The sequence below is a fragment of the Cricetulus griseus genome, chromosome X (genome assembly GCF_003668045.3).
Source record: "Cricetulus griseus strain 17A/GY chromosome X, alternate assembly CriGri-PICRH-1.0, whole genome shotgun sequence".
NCBI classification, from domain to species: domain Eukaryota; kingdom Metazoa; phylum Chordata; class Mammalia; order Rodentia; family Cricetidae; genus Cricetulus; species Cricetulus griseus.
In genome coordinates, this window is record NC_048604.1 from 49,342,259 (window position 1) to 49,363,274 (window position 21,016).

Below are 21,016 nucleotides of genomic sequence, written 5' to 3' on the forward strand. Positions count from 1 at the left end.
TGACGAAAATGACAGGTATAGTGGGAGAAGAAAGAAGGAGCATGGTAGAAGAAAGAAGCCTACTCACTGCCTCTGTACTCTCTGTCCCAAATATAGAAGTCTAATAAGAACAGATAATCTCCTGCAATATGTAACTTTCAGTCATTTCCTGGGAACCCAGGAGTGGACCTGGCTGGTCTGTAATCTTAGCCAGTATGGAATTAATGCCTGCTTCAAATTTGGGTCAAAATTGTGGAACTGATTTTTCTCTTGAAAATTTCAGGATTAACACTGTAAGGGGTAAAGTTAACCTATGAGCTCTACTTGCCCAAGGACATATAACTTACTGGAATGCTAGGGGCTGTTCATGTAAGATAATGATTAATGTGCTTTTAAACAGGGTTGGTTGCCCAACTGCACAGGATGTGCTTGATTACATGCAGGTGGGAGGTACAATAGGCAGGAAGTATGTCAGGATGTATGCTTGACCCCAGTGGGATGAAGGCAGAAAGTACAATAGCCTGTGGGTCCTGCCTTTAGGAGCACCCGACTAACATGACTCAGCAGCATCCTCTAGGAATCCTGGATATGAACTTTCTTGGCAGTGTTAAATAAAGCCGACTTTAATTAGACAATCATGGATTTGGTCTTTCTCTTCAATTTCTCAGATTTAATGTTACACATCATATTGAATGGTGACACTACTATGATAACATTCACCGAGCTCCTGATTTGTGTTGTTTTTCTAATATGAAGACTGATTAGCAATTATTTATTTATCCACTCTCACCATGACTCTCTTATGCCACTAGGATGAACTAAGCTGACAAAGAAGGAGGATGGTCATCTACACTTCATTGAGGCTTCTGCATCACTTAGAAAGTCAAGATCTGAGACCTCACCCAGGGATAAAAGTACTGGATCTACTTTAAAGCTCAAACTTGCATGGCCAAAAGAAACAAGAAAGCATGATGGCATGGAAAACTACAGCAGCTGCAATATTTTTGAAGTAGGACACTCAGAAAAGGGCACAGGCTATTGATGTTTCTGGAAACATCATATTTAATTCCTCTGTGAAAGATTTAGCGGTTTAGTGAAAAGATGCAGCTAAAGGAAAAAAAAACACACACTCTGAAAGAAGAGTTGTGAAAGAAAATTTGCTTAAACTAATATTAGAAAGAAAATAATTCAGAAATAGTTGCCTCTAATAATCTACAATCCCAAGGCTAGAAGAAAAGGTCATAGCTAATTGGTACAAAAGCAGCTCTGGATACTTAGGAAGTGGTACCCGGTGATGAGTTTCACCAAAATACTTCCCTTTACCTGTAATTATGCCAGGACACATATTACAAATTATAGGGCCCAGAAAAGAAGGCAGAAAATGCCACACTTCAAAACTGAATTTCTTTTCTGTTTAATGCTTTTTAAAGTCACAATTAACTTTTGTAATCTGATAAAGTAGGAGGTCAAATGCTATCAATGGTAGAGAACAGAAGTGAAGCAATAAACTTACATCATGCATTATAAAAATATTTCTTACATAATTTCATTTAATACAATCATAATCAAAGACAGTACTTTTCCAGCACCATGCTAGTTTAAGTAAATAGGTAATACACACTGCAGAATCTCACTATAACCAAAATTAGCCTTTACATTAAAAAGGGGAGGAGGAGGAGAAGAACAAGAAACAAAAAGCTATATATTTTCTAAATATCAGAAAAATCTGAACATATTAATTATCTTATAAGGGGCCTAATTTTTACAAATTTTGTTTTATATACCTAGTAATAAAGACTTCTCTTTAGAATAGAACATAATTATGACCTGTCCCAGTAGGCGTTTATTTTATTTGGATGACTTGTGAGAGACAAAAGTAAAATAATAAATCTACCCACTTGCTCACTGAAATCTAGAACTTCTTTCTTTTCACAGAACACAGGAGTATCTGCCAACCTATAAATGAATGTATGCTCTGAACAGACACTTTCTTTTATGAGGGTCGTGTGCATGTGTGTATGTGTGTGTGTGTGTGTGTGATGTTTAGAGGGTAAAATATCTAGCCATTATATAATTGTCCATAATAATCATGGATATAATAGTACAAAATTATGATTACTAACAAGATACCCTACTTCTACTAGCATTTCTAGTAGTAATAAGGTCAAAATACAAAGCCAAGAATTTTGTTCAGGAATTCATTTTATTCATTTCAAACACCGTTGCCTTCTTCCTGCCACCCAAATCAGGACTATTTTGCAGGAAGTAAGAGATAATTTATTTGAAACAATATGTATTGTCATTCTCACCTCTCTCCTCAAGGACATAATGGCAAGACTTGAGACAAATAAAACTGGCTCCAAGCAGCAAACAATGCTAGCATAACTAAATTCCCCTGTTTTTCCTATTTTTTTAAACCCAAGGTCATTGTATGGAATATCGGGTTAAAAAAATGGAGAGGAGGAATGGTTTTGTGAAAGACAGAGCATGAAAGTAGCAGAAATGTTCTATGGAAGCATCTGAGAAGAAGGCTAGTGCTGTGCAAGAGCCTCAAGAGTGCAAAGCAGAGGAAGCATAAAGAATAGAATATGTAAGCATGACAATAATGCATAATACAGAGTGCTGGGCAGACAGCATTCGACTTGACTGTAATGCTTTCTCTGTGCCTTGCATCTTTACTAGGAAGTTTCCATTCTAAATAAGACATGCAAATTGATCAATACTATTTGTGGCAACTGAAAAAAATGTTCAAATTGCAAGATGGGATCATTAGCCTTTTCATGTGTCCTTCTTAGTCCATATCACACTTGAATTCAATATTTTATTATTTCTATTAGTTTCCTAAAATCTCACTGTGTTGAAATTGTATTTCTAAAGTTATTTTCTCTTTTGGCCCATTATTCACTAATCTGTTATGTTCCATCACTAAGTATGAGCATCTCCTGTGTCTTCCATGTGAGGCTCTTAAGACCATTAATTGAGTCTTTTAATGTTTGCTATTGGCAAATGAGAGTTAATTTAAGGGGCTGGGGTGGGCTCAACAGTTAAGAGCACTGGCTATTCTTCTAGAGGACCAAGATTCAATTCCGAACACCCACATGGCAGCTCACCATTGTTTGTAACTCCAGTTCCAGGGGAGTCTACACTCTCACACAGACATACAGGCAAAACACCATTACACATAAAAAATAAAATGAAAAAAAGTTAATTTAAATTTGCACAAAAATAAGAATCTACACATACACAGTAGGAATTTTAAGTCTTTTTTTTCTTCTCATCTATTGATATGCTGACCAAGTTATATATGAAATATCATGTATGAGACACCTTCATTTTCATGATACTATCACTTAAGATATCACTGATATACATAATTGACATGCTTTCTGAAGCATATGTAAAATCAATATTGTATTATCCATATAGAATTATACTGCTGAACTACAGGCAAGTTCCACGTATTTGGAGACAATCTATCAATCACTTTATGAGAAACAAAAGTATTGTTTATAATTTTTCAATGCATAAGAAATACATGCAAGGTAGTATTAACTTTCCTAACAACTATATGAAATCCTTATACTTTGTTTGGTTTTTTCCTTTCTTTGTGTCCAGAATGTACCTTGCCTTCCTGAAAGCACTGCAGAGTTGTAAATAATGTATGAAAAAAGTTCCTTGTTCACTGCCCAGAGAGTACTATGCTGCTTGCCTATAGTGTACCACATCTATGCTAGACAAACAACAAAACAGGCCACTAAATCTGAAATCTCAAGTTAAGATCTTCCCAAGTGAAAAGGGAAAATACCATCTTAGATTTCAGAAGGCCTTCAAACAAACAGTTGAAATCCTTGGCATGCTCCCACCCAGCAGATTAAAAGCACTGAAACTTCAGAAAGGGCTGTTCTTCTGAGTAATTTAGTGAGAGCGTAGAAAGCAGAATTAATCACTTAATGTCATCTCAACAGGCTCCCTATTTCTGAAGCTTCCTTCTTGCTCTTAGAGGGCAGATTGACAAAAACAGATGGGGGAAGATGGTAAAGCTGAAACAAAAGGCTCTAACTGTCATTCCAGTTTTCATTTTGTCTTCTGATGGTATTTAGGAATTTTGCGGAACAAAATGTGATTTGAGGATAACAAACAGGTGGAAGTCAAGTTCAAGCACAACAGATATAAGAGTAATGGTGTATAGTTAGATTCAGCTTTTTAAAAAGATAGAAAGAACATCACTGTTTTTCTTCACTTGTCAAGATTAAACATTACTGAAAAGAAAGGTCATATGACGGTACCATACAGAGGAGACATTCAAGTTCCCCTATAAAATAAATTCTGCTTTCATAGAATTCCATTCATAATGATGTAGACTTATATTTCTATTTCCTTCGTGCCTAAATTCCAAACTTCAGAAAGAGCTTTAGGTACAGTGAAGAGACTTTCTGGTGGGTTCAAAATTTCTTATTACTGTGAAGGATTCAACAAGCAGTTATCAAGAGCATATATCACAATGAGTTTGCCAGTACAGGCTAAAAGTATATTTCCATCGTTTAAAGCAAAATATGACTATACTCCTTGCAGCAATTTTTACCACATAGCATCATCTCTATCTAAAAGAAAGTTCACACCAGCCATAACCTTAAAAGCTTTCCTCAGATATGCATGGAAACACAGGACGGTATTCCTAGCATTACAGAATTTAAAGCAGAATGTTTAGGACTTGTTATACAGGAAGACCTTGTGCCAAACGAAACAAAACAGAAGAGAACAAGCCAAACCAAACCAAACCAGACAGAGATGAGCCCATAATCAGGGCGACTGATTTTAGAATAATTTTTTAAATATTTGGTTTTCTAGAGGTTTTAGGTGCTCAGTCTGAAGAAAACTTTGTCAGTGTTTGTAGTTGCATTTACAACTGCTTAAACTATATTGATTTCATATATATCCAACTATTTATTTCCAAAGAAAAAGTTTATAAATAAGCTGGTCATCCTGTGTGTTTAGTTCCTCAGTGTTAGTCTGACTACGAATTGTTGACATGGATACAAAACTACCAAGAGAAATTTACTGCTGCATAATTTCTTGTCCTAATTTCTCCCATACTTCAATATCTAAAGAATGCCTGCTATATCCATATTTTCATACAAATCATGTTGCATTGACCTTATCTCCTACTGTCTTAAAGAGATCAACAATGAAGAAATATTCAGCATAGATGATTGTATTGCATTAGAACAGACAAGCAGAGAATGATTGAAATTTCTTCAGAGAACATCATCAGTGCTTGCTTTGAACAGTTCTGCATGTAAATCAGGCAAAAATGGTCGGTGCTCAACTTGTTTCTCTAGTGGTCAAAGGATGATCAAAAACAGACAACACAGTAATGCTCTATTTCTACCATCATTAATGCAAACCTAAATCTTATTAATCAATACATATATGCTCTAAAAGTAACATGTAGTTTTCATTGAGAAATGAAATAAAATGAAACTAAGCAAAGCAAATATTATACAATGAATATCAGTATACATTTCATCTTGTGATTTACATGGACTGCTAAAAATCAATCTTAAGTACTTGGACTTAAAAATTAACAGCATTTTGGAACTCATTGCAATATGAAATCTATCCTGTCTCAAATCCCCACCCCATCCCTGCCATGCCCCTTCAACACATTCTAAAATGATTTTTAAGGTTTAAGGTTACCAATAAACTTCTGATAGTTAAATTATTATATAAAAAATTAGTGGGATGTTTCTATAGTTTAGTATGGTTTCAAACTCACTGTTATGATTTAAAACTGAAGTGTCTCCACAGGCTCAGTCCCTATCTTGTGTTATGTACTCCAAGAGCCTAACCCTTCTGGTTGGTTCCTAGTACCTAAGTACTAAATGTTATTTGGATGAATGGTATACTTTTGTTTCCTTGGTTGTTGTTGTCTCAGGGTTTCTAATGCTACATTGAACACCATGACAAAAAAGCAAGTTGGGGAGGAAAAGGTTTATTCATCTTCTGCTTCCACATTGCTATTCATCACTGAAGGAAGACAGGGCATAAACTCAAACAGGGCAGGAACGTGAAGGCAGGAATTGATGCATAGGCCATGGAGGGGTGCTGCTTACTGGCTTGCTCACATCAATTGCACAGCCTGCTTCTTATAGAACCAAGGATTATCAGCCCATGGATGGCACCACCCACCATAGGTTGGGCCCTCCTCCATTGGTCACTAATTGAGAAAATGCCTTACGGCTGGTTCTCAGAGAAAATGCTTTATAGCTGGAACTCATGGAGACATTTACTCAACTGAGGCTTCTTCCTCTCTGATGACTCTAACTTGTGTCAAGTTGACAAAAATCAGCTAGTACAGTTGTACTTTTATTTATCAGAATTTCAATGTGAAGTACAAATAATGAACTCTGATAGCATGTAGACACTTAAAAGTTTACACAGAGAGATGGTGATGAAATGACTGTCTCCTACGTGTTGGGAGGCATTTCTCTCAGCCTTCTGCCATACAGTATTGATTATAAACATACAAACACAGATTTTTTTTAAAAAAAATTCTTTTTTTCCAGTTTTACAAAACTGTTAAAGGGCATCTTTAATGATTTTATCTTCATGAAGCAGTCTCACCTTCCAATCAGAACAATTTTCTCCTCTCAATCAAACCTTCACATTCAGCTAATCTTTATAAGCCTTCCTTGAAGGGCAAACATGGAATATTAACTATTACCCAAACAAGAAATTTACCCAAATGGGAAAACGATGAACATAACTTAAAGGGCTTCAGCTATGAATTTCACTATTGCCCAAAGCTTTTATGAACAACTCAGCATTGAGTACTGTACTTTCTCTCAATTGGTTGAATTTCAGTGGCTACCAATTTCTATTCCACTAGCATACAATAATTTTAAGTTCAAACACAGAATAATTTGGGGTAGTATAGACTAGTGAACTCAAATTATACCAATTTATATTAAGTAGCATTTATATATCTAATATTAATTTTTCTTTTTTTTTCATTACTTGCCCAAAAGCTTTATAGCTCATGAAGGGAATTCAAAATTAATATACCTACTTTATCTTTTTCTAGATCAAGAAAGATATGAAGGGAACATATGATGATGTGATCATCTTGGAGGGAGTGATCAGACAAACTGATTCGGATTACCCTCAGAGGAGTTATTATTCTCCCTACCCATACTGTCTGAACAGAGAGAGAAGGATGACAGTCTAGTTCCACTTGTCTTGTTTCATTTATGTATCTCCCCACTGAGACCAGTTTCCTAGCATTACTTTATCTGTTGTTAATAAAATACAAAAGGAAATAAAAACAACAACAATACCACTACCAAAAAAACCCCACCCAGGTTAATCCAGTACTTTCTGATTTTTGAGGATCACGGTGATTGTCCCGTTATTAAAAATAGTGAAAACCAAAAATGAACTGTAGAAACAAGCTAATTACATTTATGGTTTTTAATCACCTTCTACCCAAGCCTCATGCTCATAAAACAACAATTAAAATATTTAATATTAAACACAGTGAGAGTCCTTATTTCTGAGTTTTTCAAAACTTGGTTATTTTAAGATACACTTATAGGGTTAAAACTTGCAAACTTTTTACACTTGGGGCTTACATAAATTCCACACACCAACCGAGATCAGCTGAGAAAAAACATCTTCCTGAGAAAGTTTAGTCTTCCTGTTTTAGAAGAGGGACTTGGCATAGAACATTCCCATTTACCAGGCTATGACAGCAAGACTGTGTCTTACCTGGATTCCTTGGAATTCGCTTTCTTCGGTCTCTAAATGCTGCACCTGATTGTAGGGCTTCCAGAAGATTATCCATCACTCCGGTCTCATCACCCTCTGGAGGACCAGAGAAATCAGAATTAATCTTATGGCAATTAAAGTTAAACTACAGGAAAATAAAGGGAAAAACTCCTGTCAGATTTACATAATACCCTTAAATTAAAGACATATATCTGTTTTAACATAATGGGTCCTGTCAGTTTCTGGCATCACAGACTACTTTGCTTATTACGCACCATTAAGCAAAATTCATGCCAATCCCACTGTTCTTTCAACTTAAAGACCTTGTCTTTTGTATTATTGATGACACACTCAGTATGCAAATAAACAGTAGCTGATCAGCTACTGCAGCCTTCCTGTTAAGATTCTTCTAAGATATTCCTAAGCAAGAAACTACTGACCTGGCTTAATGCAATCAATGTGCAGGGCGTGATTTGATGAAGCAGAGGTACACAAGGTTAAATACTGATTGTATTAATACCTTCAGCATTCAACCATCATCTGCGATTATCTCAAAAGGCACTATTTGCAAAACACATTTGCATTCAATTCTTATCTAATCCATATCCTTTATTCATTTTGAAATGCTGACATTCTATAAAGAAAAGGTGACCACATCATCTGAAAGGCCACATTTTATATTGAGAGACATCAGCCAAAAAGTCTTCTTTGCTGTTTAGAATGCTGGTGTGTGCCTAAAGGCTTTTCTTACGGGCAAGAACTATTAGAAATGAGAATGGCAGGTACTCAGAGATGCTGATGGAATTCCCTAACAGAGACAACATTTAAGACTTTACACCTTACTCTTACCTTTGACAACTCTGGCCATCAAGCACACTCCTGATATTCGTAACAGGATTTATAATAAAGTGTCAATTGACAGGACTGTTACAGGGACCTGCGCTTTCTCATGCCAAATTGTCTAACTGCTGGAAAGAACCCTCACTAGGTGGGTACTTTGAGCTAACAGTATAGGGTCTAGAGTATGGGTTTTGTAGGCAGGAAGGTAAGAAAAGGTGAGGAAGAGGTGAGGGAGAGAATACTGTCTCCCATTCCAGTCCAAGGTTAAACTTAAATCCTACTTTGCCTTAAGCAGGCAGTATTACATTATAGGACAATTTCTCTTATAGGATAAGAAGAAGCTAAAATCACTATGCACTTCATTTGACTTGAAATGTTATAATTATTTATCCTTTTAAGGTATGCTACCTAGGACAGGATATTGAGTAAAAATGGGAAGAAAACACAGAGGTTTTCAGAGCCAATATCTTGTGAAAGTGTAATGGAGGGAGTGTCCACAGTGATTAGAGAAAGACAGCTGCGCTTTTTAAACATTAAGATCAATGACCTATTTGGATCATCACACAATATTTCCAAAAGAAAGAAAAGAGCAACAAAGTAGTTAAATAGTTCCGTATAGATGCAATGTGGCTGGGATAATTAAATCTCATGTATAAGATGCTTTAAATTTCATATACCTTTTCAGATAGGAATAAGAAAACCAAGACACCAAGCAGATGGTATGTAAAGGGATCTAAACATGAACCCCAAATCATTCATATTAAAGAAAACATATTTAAAAATAATGATATGTTTGACATACTTTTATCAGGCTGAGTGTTAGAAATCTAGTGCATATGTACTTTTTTACACTTTTCCGGAATTCAGGTGTTCAACAGCACATATATCATGTGGACACCATATTGGGCAGCACAATTAAAACAATGGGAATCCATTGCTCAAACTTGAGTTTTAGAGAGGCTTGCCAAAGAGAAATGTGGAAAACCAGGAGGCAGAAAAATGTCTAAGAACATAATTTATTTGTCTAAGTAACAAAAAAATTGAAATTATCAACATAATCACTAAGACTCGGCCAGGGACAGAGAAGGCTAAGCAGGAAATGAGTGTGGATGAATAGTAATAATTAGGCTTAAGAAAATCTGAGGAGCTATGTGAAATGCTCCAGGAATGTCCCCAGTTGTGTGTATGTGGAAGGGTGAATGTGTGCACGCCACAGCACACATATGAAAGCCAGAACAGAACTTCAAGTGTCAATCTTTCAACAATATTAGAGACAAATTCTCTTTGTCGTCGTTGTGTGTTTCTCCCATGATCCTATTTAACAGGAGATTTGCTGGTACTAGAGCTTTGAGAGATTTGCCTATCATCTCTTCTTCTCACCTCAGCAGAGGAATTCTGGGATTATAGATATTTAATTTACTGTGGATGGCTTTGACATAGGTTCTGGGGATTCCAACTCAGGTCTGCTCACTTTCCCTTTCACAGAAAGTACTTCTATCCACAAAGTGCTCTCCTCAAAAGTCAGGGAAAGGAGAAGGATAAAGGTGGGCAAGAAATGTTCACAGCTAAAGAACAAATAAGAGAGTAACAATGCAAGTGAAATTCATGTGGTCTTGTGAAATGGTAATTATAAAGACAGTATAGACGAGTATGTGTAAACAAGTGAACAGAAAGAATACAAAATGGCATCTATTTATGGCTTCTATAAATTAAATTAAAACATGAAATTATATTTATAGATATTGTTTCATTGAAATTCTTTAATGGTATATTTGATTAGACTAAAAATGTGGAGCATAAACACAAAGATGGCAAAAATAAATCCTACTACTTAATTTAGTTGTATGCCACCTGACAACATTTATTGAAATATTACCTTATAGTATCTTTCTTATCTGTTTCTCATTATTTTTCCCTCCCTGATTTGTGGGACATTTTTATACATATTTTCCCCAATGTTCACCCCTCTAAAATGTAAAGTCATGGAACTATTGCTTATCTATTCATGTTATCTACTGTTTGTTAATCTGTGCCACAAACCATTGTGTTACCAAAGATTTATATCATGGTGCTTCTAAACCAGGAACTGAAACAGCAAGAACAGTTCTTTACAAACATTTTGCACGTATCAATTGGAAGAAATGACATTTCTTCAGTTCATTACAGTTTCATTTGTTCCATGCTAATTTTAAAACCAATTTTCATAGACTGTCTATCCTTCACAGATCTAAGTTTTACAAATATAACCAATTGACATTGCTTCCTAAACCCAAATGGAAGCCAATATGGTCACTTAAATATATTACCTTTCATTTTGAATGAATTTCAGTTAAGTTTGCTCTGTGATTTAATTGTGTAAACTTAACAGTTCACTTAGAATTCACCACTTCATATAACCATGGTTTCTTATTTATATGTAATTGGTGGTAATATTTTATTGTATATGGAGTTAACTCAGAAAAATGTGTTCCTTTTTATTGTAAATGAAAGTATTAAACACACAAAATTGCTTCTAAAAATAACTTACAGTGGCTATTTTACTGAGTAAAGGAATATCAAGAGATAATTTTCTAATGTTTTTAGCCATTAAAATGATTCTATGTGGGCATGGCTGAGAAGTAACGTTTCATAGTTCACTTTATAAAAATCATCACACAGTTAGTTTCAGAGAATAGCAAGGAGCTCGGTGGGCTGCATACAGTTTCAGGACTCTATGAGTAGCTTATCATCTGATAAACTCAAAGGCCTGGCTGACACCTTCTGTTTCATGTTTCCCATGGTATTTGTCACTCAGTGGATGGTAAAGCTCAGTTTTTAGCACTAAAGATAACCTATTTGGTATTGAGTTATTTCCCCCAAAGTGTTTGGAGATGCTAAAGATTAAAATAAACACTTGGTAAATTAATATTCTCTGCTATACTTTTGTGCAAAACTATTCCCTGATGGCTAGCACATACTTATGTGAGAGAATTCTCTATGGGCTTCTCACAATTTTACACATTTTTAAAGCCTATTTTTATAGCAATAGTTTTACATGACACGGAGCTTCCATCTAAAGTAAATGGTAGGTTTGTCTGTTTTAAAAACAAATTATGTGTTCCTCCAGGGCAAATGCTATGTAGCTTTGCTTTGAGTCCATCATAATATATTAGGGATTTTCTAAGATTAGGGCTCCTCTGGAGTGCTACAAACCCACTGTCTGTGTAACATCCATCTGGCAGCACCTTTGTTCCCCTCTATTGAAGCTGGAGAGCAAGGAAAAGAATTAAGAACATGAGAACACGTATCTCACACTACTTACTATACTATGTGTAGCCTATGTACACTGTGTGTATTTCTGACCTCTGTACCTTCTAACAACATCCATTAAGTTGTAGCATGCTAATTTATTAGCTACACCACTTTTGAAACGATTCTTATTCTCTGTTTTTGTTCTTGTATCAAACATTGTTAATTAGAAAACTCCTTTTGTATCTAGTAACTGAACAGCATCTTGGGCACTTTCATTATTGAAGACTGTACTGCAGTTCACTGGGCTTGAGAATTACTAACTTAAACATAACACAAGTTCAATGTAGTTTATCTTAAATGCTTAGGAACAGGTGTTTTGGGTTTCACAGTCTGTTGGATTTTATAATATTTGCATACAGTTTATCAGTTGAGCATACCTAATCCAAGGCCCAATCTTTTCAAAAGTTTCCAATTTGGGAGCAGTACAGATTAAGGATGTCATTTCCTAGAATCTTAAAAACCTGATCATAATGGATTCATTGTTGCTTCGTCAAATTTTCAATTTTATAATTAAAGATCTCTGTCAAAACTGAAGAAAGCTGCTAGCAACTAGTAACAAGTAGGCCCCCCCAAAAAAACAAATGCTTCTTGCTGAGGTAGGACCCTTCTATGTGACATAATACCTGCATATATTAATTTTAAAACTTAAAGTATACATTATATGAACTAGAAGGGCAGGGAAAGACATAATGAATGAAAAGGGCCTAAACCAAGCCTCCAAAAACATTAAATATCTGTAGTAATTTAGGTATTATAGTTATATGTAAATGAAACAGAAATAGAACCAAACCACCAAAAATAACAACCAGTTCAAAGACAGTCAAATCTTGAGTGCAACTTAGTACATATGTGTGTATGTGTGCCCATTCTCTCTTTCTGTATACAATGCAAGTGTAAAAACTCACAAATACTGAAATGCACAGATCTTAGGTGTACAGTTTGAACTGTTACAGATTGATATACCCATGTAACTACCACCATACTAAGACACAATCACTTTCCCTTTCTTATCCCTACCACCAAGGCAAACCTCTGATACTAGTTTTGACTGTCATCTGATATTAGTTTTGACGGTCCTTATTATATACTTTAAAAGAGTGTTTTAAGATGGGTGGTGGTGGTGCACTCTACTATTCCCAGCACTTGGGAGGCAGAGGCACTTCGAACCCATCCTGGTCTACAAGTCGAGTTCCAGGACAGCCAGGGCTACACAGAGAAATCCTGTCTGGAACAAACAAACAAATAAACCAAAGTTTATTTTAGTATTTATTTTACATGTATGGCCATTTTGCCTGTGTGTCTGTACCATGTGTTGTGTCTGGTGCTCATGCAGGCCAGAAGAGAGTAATGGATCTGCAGGAACTGTAGTTTCAGATGGTTGTGAATCACCACATAGGTGCTGGTGATCATACTCAGGTTTTCTGGAAGAGCAGCAAATACTCTTAACTGCTGAGTCATCAATTCAGCCACTTTTCATATAATTTTTATGGTGCTTGGGTTTGAAACCTGGACCTTGTGCTTATTGAGCAAGCACTCTACCACTGAACTACATCCCTAGTTCCAAACCATACATTCCTCTGTGAGTAAAAGAGTAGAGATCATTTTGAATCGGCATAGTCACTTGAAAGAAAGCAAGCATGCCCTATCAAAAGGCATGAGGGGGAAAGTTGAAGATCCCCATTTACAATGGGATGGAAATGATCAGAGCATAGATCTAAACAGGTTTCATTAACACAGTAAGAAGATTCCAAAGGTGCCAAGTAACTCTGAAAATCCATGGTTAGATTTTCAGTAACACAGGAATGCGATGAGGGTGACATTCAAGATCAGCCTCACAGCAGCATGCAAAACAGACCAGCTTGGGAGAGAAATCAATTGTATTGTTAAAAAAGAACAGAATTTAATCCACAATGACAAATACTGTTCTGCATACAAGCCTGGACCAAGCTCGTCCATTTGGACACTTTTGGGCAAGGCCTAAGGAGAAAAGTCAAATTGGTTTTGTGAACAAGGTCATCGGCAGAAGTAAATGGAAGCTGACAGCATTAGAAGGCAATGACAAAGTGGAGGGCAAGAAAAATCAGTGTTGGATTCAATCTTTCTCACATAATCTATCAAGGTCTGGATTAAGAACATGTGCAAGATGTATGGATTTGCACATGACATGGAATTAGAAGACTGCTCACTTATCAAAAAGAAGGAAACAAAATCCCTTCTCAGGAATCTACAAAAAAAAAAAAATGAAGGCCCTGGGCTGATAAATGGATCTTACAATTGAACGTGGAAAAACAGGAGGAAATAAGGGCCAACTAGGAGGCCCATGCAATATGGTACCAATAGCATACCATGCTGCAAACACTAATATCTCTGGATAAGTGTAACATGAGAGAGTCAGAAAAAAGAGAAATGAAACCTCAAAGCACTTACTCCACAGATGTAACAGAAGCCTGAACAACATGTTTTGTAGTCCACAGCACCTAGAACGCCCGTATCTGATGGCAGGTTTTGTTAGTTTGTGGTTTAATTGGAATGGAGTTAACAGTGATTTGGAAACACCAACAGATGGTCACTAAAATAATGGTCTATGAAGTCCTTCACAACCAGAGAGTGTGGTAAAAAGAATCACAATGTTATTCCAAGGAGATTAAAAATAAGGTATAAATAGAAAGCACAGTGATCTAAGAAAAGTGATGAAGGCAGAGGCTCCTGTTTAATAGAAGAAAAACATGCAAGTGAGAAAAAAGGACATAGGAGCTTAGAAGAAATCACTACCAACCCTGAGCTGAGCTGGGGCTGTGCAACGATTATACTAAGCAGTAACTAATATTTGTTGGCCTCCCAGGTAATAGCCTTTTGGAGAAGAAAAAAAAAGCAGCATCAAACTCCTGCAATTAAAGTTAAAAGTATTCTTGGAAAATGTTCTATAGACTTCACTCATTTTGTTAGCTTATCTCATTGTCAGAACAGGTATCCAACAGGTTTCCCACAATGAAATAAACCACAGAGTCCACATAAACTTCAAAGTGTATAGCACTCCTTCTAAATAATTTCAACTTAAGGTTACTGTTTTAGTTTCTTATAGTCATGGAGTAAATTTTTGGGGGGTGGGGGATGGATGTCATAAGATAAGTAGACATTAGGCTCCAAACTCATGAATGATGAATGGTTAATTGATTTTTCCCCAAAATACCTACATGTTGTGTGCTATGTAAGAGTTTATCAGGGAAATCGAGTTGGAGAATTAAATGGTGCCTGATGTATTTGCATCTTAAATAGAAGCTTGTTAACACAAATGAATGGATTTCTAATGGCAGACTTTCTGTGGAGGAACTTTTTGGCCAGAGGTATATTTCTGGCAGCTTGCCCTGAGGTAAGAGAGCTTAATAGCATATAGTAGTTAAAAATAATGTTTATGCTTATTCATTTCTTTCCTTCAGTTACCTATATGCTAGAAGATTGGGAGTTGAAAAATATGCATTCTATAAATAAACAAACGCCCAATAAACCTGGATGTTTACATTTACCAGAAAAACCACTGTTGATGCTACTGGTAAAATATTGCACATTCAATTATTTTAAATAATTAATATTTCAAAGAGATCTTTGAAATACTCCTTGTGTTTTATCAGAATCAATCATTCACTAAGGGCATAAAACACTGGTGAAAGGAAAAGCAAGGAAAGCGAATCTTTCAGATAAGACAAGGGTATTTTGGGAGGGGGAGGAATATTGGTAACATCTAGCATTTATTGAGAGCCTTGTATATTCCAGGTGATATAAATCCAGTTTATATCAAATCCTATTTAGTTTTCCAGGCAAAGAAACTGAAGCAAGCATAGATAAATTAACTTGCTCCAGTTCACAGAACTGGAAACTGCCAGACAGAACCAATAAAAGAACACAGAAATGCCTTGTGTAGGGACGAACCATAGCTCTGGTGGCTATAACTATCATCACAAGATTCTTACAATTCACATGTTAAAAACAATTCTCATATCTCGCATGGCTTTTAAAAGTAAAGAAGATATCCTATGCTACGTAACAATGTTAACAATTCAAATTTCAGTCCCAAGTCCTATGGAAACACAGCCACTCTCATTCATTTTGCATCATTTATGGTGGCTTCGTTGCTATAAGAACAGATTTTAGTTGTGACATGGACTTTGTGGCCTGTGAAATATAAAATATTTATCAGTCAGCTCTTTATAGAGGAAGGTTGCCCATGCTTGCTCTAGAGCACATGTTGTCAATGTAAACACTATATGGATCTTCAAATTTGCTTCTGAGTTGTTGAAGGACCTTGGTGAGGGCCAGTCAAATAAAGCAGGTTTTACCATACAGGAACGTAACTGAGAACATCAGCATTCAATATAAGGATTGAGATGCTTCCTATTTCAGTGCAGAGCCAAGCATGAGACAGCTATGAAGTAGCAATACATACATACATACACACACACACACACACACACACACACACACACACACACACACACACACACACATCCTTTTCCTGTCTTTATCTACTGATGCACACTACAATATTAAATTGTGCTCACATATACCAGAAGTGCCTGCCTTCCACTCCTTTACTGAGGCAAGAGGCCCAGGCATCCCTTTATGCTTTGTGCTCCTCTGATAGTTTCAAATAGGGAAAGACACAGGTTGTTTTCTAATCTGAAGACAGCCATCTAGCTACAAGGTAAAATGCATGTAAGTTATAGTTTGGATTAACAGTCTCTTCTTTCCTCAGTTTGTCCTTTCTCTGTGTGGCATAGATGGCTGAGGGACTAAAGGACACAAAGTCTTGTATAGAGACTTTACATTTAAAACTCCTTCCAAGTTTTCCCCTGCTATTAGAGAACCCTTTCTCTCACTGATGCTAAGCACTTTCAATTGACCTATATAATTTCTTACCTATCAAATACAATAAGGTATAATAAACGTCATCATTTTTATATGAAAACCAAACACAGGACTAATAATGAGACAGAGGAAACAGACAGAAGGGTTAATTAGGGCATCCAGAGCATAAACTTGAGGCCAAATGCACTTGTTACAACAGCACAAGTGTGGAGTGGAAATGACTGCAAAAACTGCCATTGTGAGAGTGTACCCAGGCAGTTGTCATAAATGTCCTGCATCCAGTGGTAAAGGTAGTCCAACCACCAAGTATAAAAATGTTGTAAAAGGGAACTACACCTCTTAATGGCTGATGGTTGGCATGCAAGAAACAGTGGACAATCCATCAGCTGTCAATCTAACTTCCAAATTGTAGCATTCTTCTCTTGCTTATCAGATTCTATAATGAATCAACTTTCCCACCAACTTCCAGCGCAATTGCAGAAAAGCAATTAATAACTTCACTGTTGCTACTAGCATATATTTCTCTTCACTCCACAGTTTTGCATAGCAACTTAAGTGATACTTATCTTTTAAAAGCAGGACGTTCATGCGCATATGATATTTCCTTTTTTACATAAATTAATCTTGGAAAAAATGGTGTGTTGCAAGAGTAAGAAGGTTGTCACACACATGCCATGGCACACTTTTAGAGTTCAGAGGACATCTTTCCAGAGTAGATTCTCACATTCCAACTTGTTGAGGCAGGGTTTCTCTTAGTTCTGTTGCTATGCTCCATAATACAGCTAGCTGCCCACTCCCAATCTTGCCTTAAAGTGCTGGCCACTAATTCTGGCTCTTTAAGTTGGTTCTGGGGATCAACCTGAGCTCACATATCTAGTACTTTATCCTCTGAGCCACCTCTCTGGATCCTGTATTTTTCTGACCATTTCAGCTGGAGAGTGCACACTGATGCATTCTTTTTACATTTCCAATTCATTAACATACTGAACATTTTTAAATGTAGTTTTTATTAGCCTTGGCAGTCCTGGAATTTGGTCTGTAGACCAAGCTGGCCTTGAACTCACAGAGATCTGCTTGCCTATGCCTTCTGAGTGCTATGATTAAAGGTGTGCAAAACCATTGACCAGTTTAGCACCTGTATTGTTATTACCAAATAAATGCAATTTGGCACCTTTCTTTGTTATTCAGATACAACAACATACTCTAGATGTGCATCTAGTTGACTGGGCCAGTGAACCTTTGCCAGAAACTCAGAATTACCATCTTTTATTTTTTTAAAGATTATGCATATGTGTGTGCTTCTGTTTGTAGGTTGGTACTTGTGAGTGCATCAAAAAAAAGGTGGAGGCTAGAGGCCTCAGAACCCCTGAATGTGAAGAAATCTGACATGGCTGCTGGACTGAACTAAGGCCCTCGGCAAGAACAGTAATACTTGCTTTACTGCTGAGCCACTTCTCCAGACCCAATACCAGACATTTTAATACAAGATAATACAGAATTTTCTCTTTTAAAAAGCAAAATCAGTTTGGGGGAAAAATCAAGCAAAAACAAAACCCATGCATAGCCACATGATTTACTAAAAACTCTCACTTAAGAATGGACATAAACACAAAACTGGTTTGTTTGTTTCATTGGTTGGTTTATGTTTTTGCCATCACTGCTTCTAGACATGGGACACCAAATTTATCTTCCTAGTGATTTTGGTTTGTAGTTTCTGTATTAATCTTATATGTACTCCAAAGAGTATTATTCACTAACTATTGCTTAATTATTTGGATATGGGTTCCTGAAGGAGCCCCACTCACACTACCCTTCCTTCTTACTCCTGAAGAGAAAGAGGAGAGAGAAAAGAGGGAATATCTACCATTTAAATGACTACTGCTTTAACCTTTATTTTTTGGAAAATGATTCAGTCAGTATAAGGATCTGTGCAGGAGTAAGGAGAACAGGAAATAGTTCTGAGCAGTTTCATGGTCAAGTGTCACAGTGAACTGATACATCATTCAATATGCAACCAAGACTCTCCCTCCAAGTACAACAGTCCTATTGATTCACTCCTGTTATCACTTTAATGTTTTGTTGTTGTTATTCCTGTTGTATTAAAATAGGGGCCATATAGGCATTCCAGGAACTTGAGTGATAGAATTACGGGCAGGTGTCATCAAATCAAGCTAAATAAATACTATTTTCTTTCTTTTTGCAGTGGTGGGCATCAAACGTAGAGCCTTTCATAGTTCTAATAAGCCTTGTGCTACCTCTCCAGCCCTTTAATTCAGTATCTTTGATGTCGATTCTTATCTACCCATATATTCTACACATGTGCACCACTGCTAACATTTACTTTTATTATCTCTCTAGTGACTTGCTATCACTTCATCTTTGTGTCTTTGAGTCTACAGCCACCTATGACACACACACACACACACACACACACACACACACACACACACACACACACACACAAAGGGAAGACAAATTGATTGAAAGGTGGTGAAAATGATTTTAGGAAAACTGTTCACTTTGAGCTATTACTTACAGGCCTAATACCTTATGGATAGCTGTCTTCTTGCCCCATTTGAAAATATCAGAGGAACACAAAGCATGCATATCAAAGCATAAAAGGCTGCCTGGGCCTCTTGCCTCAGTAAAGGAGCTGAAGATAGACACTTCTAACACACACACACACACACACACACACACACACACACACACACACACACACATATATATATGTCAATACAATTTAATATTGGAAAAAGGATTTGCCTCCCTCCCTCCCTCCCTCCCCCCTCCCCTCCCTCCCCCCCCTCCCTCCCTCCCTCCCCCTCCCTCCCTCCCCCCTCCCTCCTCCCTCCCCCCTCCCTCCCCCCCTCCCCTCCCTCCCTCCCCTCCCCCCTCCCTCCCTCCCCTCCTCCCTCCCTCCCTCCCTTTCTTGAGAGTCCTGAAAAACTGCTCCAGGAGAGAGACACTAAGATTCTAAAGCATAGCTGGATCTTTCTCAATGCCCTGCAATGGCTATGTCCTACTAGCAAATTCACTGGTGTCTCCTGATGAAATTGAAACAAGATGCTCAAAGATAACTACATAGAAAGCAGACCAAAATGTCTTTGGATAGTCTATGGTCTTTGTTTTCTCAGACCCTGGGAGCTTATGTCATCATCATCTAGGCTTTCATGGCCCTTCGATGGTGGAGATACCTACACTTACATTTACACAATGAACTCTCTTTCCTTTGAAGGCCCAAATTACCAGTTATTTCCCAATACTCTCATTCACAAATTTTCACATTATCTAAGATTTAGCACGTCTAAATCTTATTTAATCATGAGGAATTATTTACCACACCCCTTAATTACTTTTTATCCCAATTGTTTCATTTCTCTTTTGTCCCCAGACCTGGAATCTGTGGATGTTCTCTTACATTTTTTTATTCATCTTCAAAATCTGTGAGAAATTTATACCGAAACTTTCCCTGTAGAATGTCTCAAATAAGCATAGCTTTCCCAACTGAATCAGTCATTTCTTAACCAAGATCATTACTACTTGAAAACAACAACAGCAACAACAAAAACAAAACCAAACTTGCTGAATTTCATGATTGAAGTGTAAGCCTTTCCTAAGAGTCAGTGCTTATCAGACGTGTTCTAAAACATAACAGAAAATAAAATCACTTTTTATTTTTCCTTGGTTTCTGCTATGCTATTTTTGTTTATTATTTAGTATTTATCTTGAGTGGTCTTATCTTTGTACATTCCCTTGTGCATCTCATTTAAGAAATGAAAGATTAAACCAGATTCTTTATACTTAGGAGTTTAAATGTGTATACATTTAAAAAGATTAGTATGTGAATATATTTGAGTTTATCAGACCTATGTAAGAGTACACATTTTGGAAACATATATAAAGGTAATTGACAAGTTAAATAAATATATTAACCATAGTACATTTTATTAAATAATTTAAATTCAGAGAGGCATTAATTATATACCTCACAAAAATAAAAGGGAATTTAGTATACAATAAGAAATAATTAATTTTAGGATAAATAAATAAACCCCCTAAGGCAGAACTCAGAATAAATTTTAAATACCTCTATTACTATTTAATTTAATCTAACTGTTGAATTTTAAAAGAGAATACATTAAAAGTAATGTGGTAAGTGTATATTAGACCTTTTGGTGTTTTAAATAATCAAGGCAAAAAGAAGTAACCCCTTCAGTACTTTACAGTTTTTACTTGGTGAAAAAAGTAGTCTTTCTGGCTTCAAGATTTCTAA

General features: G+C 36.4%; 1 protein-coding gene across 8 annotated transcripts in view; it reads right to left on the reverse strand.

Moving 5' to 3' along the window:
* Window positions 1-21,016, reverse strand: part of LOC100768845 (protein diaphanous homolog 2) — a 735,817-nt gene that overhangs the window by 139,767 nt on the left and 575,034 nt on the right. For all 8 annotated transcript variants that reach the window (XM_027433000.2, XM_027432999.2, XM_027433003.2 and 5 more), the window contains one exon: window positions 7,747-7,842. In XM_027433000.2, coding sequence (XP_027288801.1) covers window positions 7,747-7,842 — 96 coding nt within the window. The remainder of the gene's footprint in view (window positions 1-7,746; window positions 7,843-21,016) is intronic.